The sequence below is a fragment of the Penaeus vannamei genome, chromosome 23, assembly GCF_042767895.1.
Source record: "Penaeus vannamei isolate JL-2024 chromosome 23, ASM4276789v1, whole genome shotgun sequence".
In the NCBI taxonomy this organism is placed as follows: domain Eukaryota; kingdom Metazoa; phylum Arthropoda; class Malacostraca; order Decapoda; family Penaeidae; genus Penaeus; species Penaeus vannamei.
Window position 1 is genome coordinate 5,895,064 of NC_091571.1, and position 5,000 is coordinate 5,900,063.

The window sequence follows — 5,000 nt, forward strand, 5'->3', positions numbered from 1 at the left end:
TATTGTTAATTTGCTCATTCTGTGTGACAAGCTTGAACTAATTGTTATTAAAAGCTTGTGCTAAGGATACTTCATGAAGATGACACCTATTTCGGCACCGAAAAGACTTATCGCGGTATCCATTAAGTTGTAATGCAGTAATGATATAATATAAGGCCTAACTGATTATCTTTGACATCACCGGAAATCCTATGATCCAGGTTGCATATTTCGAAATGAAGCATTTCTTTTATTTAAAAAAAAATGTAGAAAACAAAAACACCTGAGTCCCAGGAAGTGTCGCCGTGTGACTACTACTAATCCCATTACGCCTGCATGGCCGTATAAGAACCGGCCTCCAACGCTGCTCGGCATCAGCTTCTCTCCGACAATCTTCGGGACTTCACACACTCCTCCGAGTCTACCAACAACCATTTTAATGGTCAACGCTGTTAAGGTCTTCAAAAAGACTTCACCTAATGGTAATACTAAGACCACTCATGTCTTTTGTGCTTAATGGCAAGCAGCTTTGTAAATGTCTATATCAAATGTGGCAATGGAACAATGATCCTGTTTCTTTTCACCAGGTAAAGTCACTGCGTATCTAAGTCGGCGGGACTTCGTGGACCACGTCAGCCACACCTCCCCCGTGGACGGTGTGGTTGTCGTGGACCTTGACTACCTGCGTGGAAGGAGGGTCTTCGCGCGCGTGGCGGTCACCTACCGCTACGGCCGCGAGGAGGATGAGGTCATGGGACTTCACTTCAGCAAGGAGCTCGAGCTCGTCAACACCGAGGTCGCTCCCCATGCTGGAGACGTCCAAATGACCGACGCCCAAGAACGACTCATCAAGAAGCTGGGTGCCAACGCCTACCCCATCAGCGTCAACCTTCCGGAGAACGCCCCCTGTTCCGTCTCCCTCGACGGCGGGAGTGAGGGTTCTGTACGTATACCTATAATTTTTATGCTCATGTTCTTTCTGCTTTTACTGAAAATATCGAAAGACATTCTCATCTTCTGAAATAACATTGGCTGTTAAGTCGATAAAATTGTTAGAATCATATTATCAAATTTCCTATCCGAAACAGACCCAGCCTCTTGGTGTGATCTACGATCTCAGGCTGTACGTTGCTGACCGCAAGGAGGAACGTCCTCACAAGCGGAACTCCGTCGGCTTTGCTGTCCGAAAGGTCCAGTACGCCTGTCCTGGATCCAGCAACCGTCAGCCACAGACCCTGGTCAGCAAGAGCTTCACTCTTTCCCCAGGAAGGCTCAACCTCGAGGTCACTCTGCCTCAGGATGTCTACTTCCATGGACAGCCCATCGAGGCAACGCTTTCCGTCAACAACGTGTCCAAGAAGACCGTGAAGAACATGAAGGCTGAGGTTGTGCAGCACGTGGAGGTCACCATGACCAACACTCACTTCAGCCGAGTTGTGGCTTCACTCGAGTCTCGCGAAGGATGTCCCATCACCCCAGGATGCAACCTCACCAAGACCTTCTCCCTCAACCCTGTTGCCTCCGTCAACAAGCGACGCTTCGGCATCGCCCTCGACGGTCAAGTCAAGGACCAGGACGCCAACTTGGCATCGTCTACCTTGGTGGCAGAAGGTAAGAACGTCAACGACGCCTTGGGCATCATCGTGTCTTACTCTGTCCGCGTCAAGCTCAACTGCGGCGCCATTGCCGGCGACCTGACTGCCGACCTTCCCTTCAAGCTGGTGCACCCCGACCCTGCCTCCGTCAAGGCTCCACTGCGCAAGACTCAGTCTGCCGATATCGAAGTGGAGGAATTCACTAACTTGCGCCGTGGTCAGTCCATTGCTGAGGACTAAGTCAAGCAGGAACTACAGGATGCTCGGGGATCAGCCAATCATTATTATCTAATAGGACTTTCAAGCACCAGTTTAATCGGAAGGGAAATTGCAGTTATAAAATCGCACGGTAATAGGCCTTTACATCGTACAATATTATCATTGACACGTCATGTTGTCTTCTATTTAGCATACGAGCATCATTTATTGAACATTTATATTTTCAAGGACACTTTTCTGTGATAATCCTATTTTCTATTGAAACTGCAATAAAATTTGAAATAAATGTGTGATGTCTTTCGCACCTTGTCTATTACAGAAGTAAACATGAAAATTAAATATACGTATAGATGTAGACATATACATGCACATGTATATATGTGATATATGTGTGTGTGTGCATGCATATTTTTAGATATATGTATGCACACATGAACACACACACACACACACACACACACACACACACACACATATATATATATATATATATATATATATATATATATATATATATATATATATATATATAAACATTTATATATATATATATATATATATATATATATATATATATATATATATATATATATATATATGCATTTATATATATGCATTAATATATATGTATATATATACATATACACACATATATGTATATATATATATATATATATATATATATATATATATATATATATATATATATATACATATATATGTTTGTCTGTGTGTGTGTTTGTGCATATATATGTATATATATATATATATATATATATATATATATATATATATATATATATATATATATATATACATATACATATATATATACATATACATATATATATATATATATATATATATATATATATATATATATTGGCATGTGTGTGTGCATATATATATATATATATATATATATATATATATATATATATATATATATATATATATATATATATATATATATTGGTATGTGTGTGTGCATATATATATATATATATATATATATATATATATATATATATATATATATATATATATATATATATATTGGTATGTGTGTGTGCATATATATATATATATATATATATATATATATATATATATATATGTGTGTGTGTGTGTGTGTGTGTGAGTATGTGTGTGTGTGTGTGTGTGTGTGTGTGTGTGTGTGTGTGTGGGTGGGTGGGTGGGTGGGTGGGTGTGTGTGTGACATGCACTCACTATTGTAAAACTATGTAAAATTATGACAGACTAACAAATTTATGTTTGCATTGCGTATTTTGCACAAAATATGCCAGAATGAATGGCAATACACCAATATAACATAACGATATAAGACTCATCTCAATTCGATATTTTCGCTCAAGAACATACTTTATACAAAAACTTTCAGTAAACCTCTGTATACAATATTTCTCTCCTTAAAAAGACATAAATGTTGACTAGTAAGTACAATACGAAATTAGTTAATTTTTCGTTTTCTTACACTCTTGAAATGATGCATGCATCTTAAATATCGCAATGACATATTGTGTCTTAAGCAAGTTAGTGATTGAATAAAAAATGAATATACGGCAAACTTCATCCTTCGGGTTATTGTTAATTTGCTCATTCTGTGTGACAAGTTTGTACTAATTGTTATCAAAAGCATGAGATAAGGATACTTTAAGAAAAAGACCCCACCTATTTCGGCACGTGACATACCGAAAAAGATCGCGTTATCCATTAAGTTGTAATGTTGTCCGGGATATAATGCACCAATTTCTAAATATGTCGAAGGGCTAAGTGACCCTATTAATACAATTGCAAATCCCAGGATTCAGGTTGCATACTTAGTAATTAAACATTTCCTTTATTTAACAAATGGCATGGTCAGAAATAGAAAACAAAAACACCCAACTCCCAGGAAGTGTCGCCGTCTGACTACTAATCCTATTACGCCTGCATGGCCGTATAAGAACCGGCCTCCAACGCTGCTCGGCATCAGCTTCTCTCCGACAATCTTCGGGACTTCACACACTCTTCCGAGTCTACCAACAACCATTTTAATGGTCAACGCTGTTAAGGTCTTCAAAAAGACTTCACCTAATGGTAATACTAAGACCACTCATGTCTTTTTGTGCTTAATAGCATGCATCTTTGTTAATGTCTATAACAAATGTGACAATGGAAAAAATTTCCCATTTCTTTTCCCCAGGTAAGGTCACCGCGTATCTAAGTCGGCGGGACTTCGTGGACCACGTCAGCCACACCTCCCCCGTGGACGGTGTGGTTGTCGTGGACCATGACTACCTGCGTGGAAGGAGGGTCTTCGCGCGCGTGGCGGTCACCTACCGCTACGGGCGCGAGGAGGATGAGGTCATGGGACTTCACTTCAGCAAGGAGCTCGAGCTCGTCAACACCGAGGTCGCTCCCCATGCTGGAGACGTCCAAATGACCGACGCCCAAGAACGACTCATCAAGAAGCTGGGTGCCAACGCCTACCCCATCAGCGTCAAGCTTCCGGAGAACGCCCCCTGTTCCGTCTCCCTCGACGGCGGGAGTGAGGGTTCTGTACGTATACCTATCATTTTTATGCTCATGTTTTTTCTGCTTTTACTGAAAATATCGAAAGACATTCTCGTCTTCTCAAATAACATTGGCTGTTAAATCGATAAAATTGTTGTTGGAATCATATGATTATCAAATTTCCTATCCGAAACAGACCCAGCCTCTTGGTGTGATCTACGATCTCAGGCTGTACGTTGCTGACAGCAAGGAGGAACGTCCTCACAAGCGGAACTCCGTCGGCTTTGCTGTCCGAAAGGTCCAGTACGCCTGTCCTGGATCCAGCAACCGTCAGCCACAGACCCTGGTCAGCAAGGGCTTCACTCTTTCCCCAGGAAGGCTCAACCTCGAGGTCACTCTGCCTCAGGATGTCTACTTCCATGGAAAGCCCATCGAGGCAACGCTTTCCGTCAACAACGTGTCCAAGAAGACCGTGAAGAACATGAAGGCTGAGGTTGTGCAGCACGTGGAGGTCACCATGACCAACACTCACTTCAGCCGAGTTGTGGCTTCACTCGAGTCTCGCGAAGGATGTCCCATCACCCCAGGATGCAACCTCACCAAGACCTTCTCCCTCAACCCTGTTGCCTCCGTCAACAAGCGACGCTTCGGCATCGCCCTCGACGGTCAAGTCAAGGACCAGGACGCCAA

At 41.6% G+C, this 5,000-nt stretch overlaps 2 protein-coding genes across 3 annotated transcripts in view; both read left to right on the forward strand.

Annotated features, from left to right (window-relative positions):
* Window positions 1-324: 324 nt before the first annotated feature.
* LOC113826114 (arrestin homolog) lies at window positions 325-2,030 on the forward strand. 2 transcript variants are annotated; one of them, XM_070137521.1, is made up of 4 exons: window positions 325-461; window positions 567-922; window positions 1,068-1,855; window positions 1,900-2,030. In XM_070137521.1, the coding sequence occupies exons 1-3, from the start codon at window positions 419-421 to the stop codon at window positions 1,812-1,814; spliced, it is 1,146 nt and encodes a 381-aa protein (XP_069993622.1). In that variant the 5' UTR covers window positions 325-418; the 3' UTR covers window positions 1,815-1,855; window positions 1,900-2,030. The 2 variants fall into 2 exon arrangements, with proteins under 2 accessions (XP_069993622.1, XP_069993621.1); XM_070137520.1 differs by having other exon boundaries at window positions 1,068-2,022.
* Window positions 2,031-3,787: 1,757 nt separating this feature from the next.
* Window positions 3,788-5,000, forward strand: part of LOC113826125 (arrestin homolog) — a 1,729-nt gene continuing 516 nt past the window's right edge. The window contains exons 1-3 of the mRNA XM_070137522.1: window positions 3,788-3,893; window positions 4,000-4,355; window positions 4,507-5,000. The exon at window positions 4,507-5,000 is cut by the window's right edge and continues 516 nt beyond it. Coding sequence (XP_069993623.1) covers window positions 3,851-3,893; window positions 4,000-4,355; window positions 4,507-5,000 — 893 coding nt within the window. The 5' untranslated portion in view covers window positions 3,788-3,850. The remainder of the gene's footprint in view (window positions 3,894-3,999; window positions 4,356-4,506) is intronic.

What these genes read in the sequence shown, in the direction of transcription:
- LOC113826114 (XM_070137521.1), top strand. Translation starts at nt 419, where the DNA reads ATGGTCAACGCTGTTAAGGTCTTCAAAAAGACTTCACCTAATG. An exon ending in CAAAAAGACTTCACCTAATG is followed by an intron (nt 462 to 566) that starts GTAATACTAAGA and finishes TCTTTTCACCAG; the next exon opens with GTAAAGTCACTGCGTATCTA. An exon ending in ACGGCGGGAGTGAGGGTTCT is followed by an intron (nt 923 to 1,067) that starts GTACGTATACCT and finishes TATCCGAAACAG; the next exon opens with ACCCAGCCTCTTGGTGTGAT.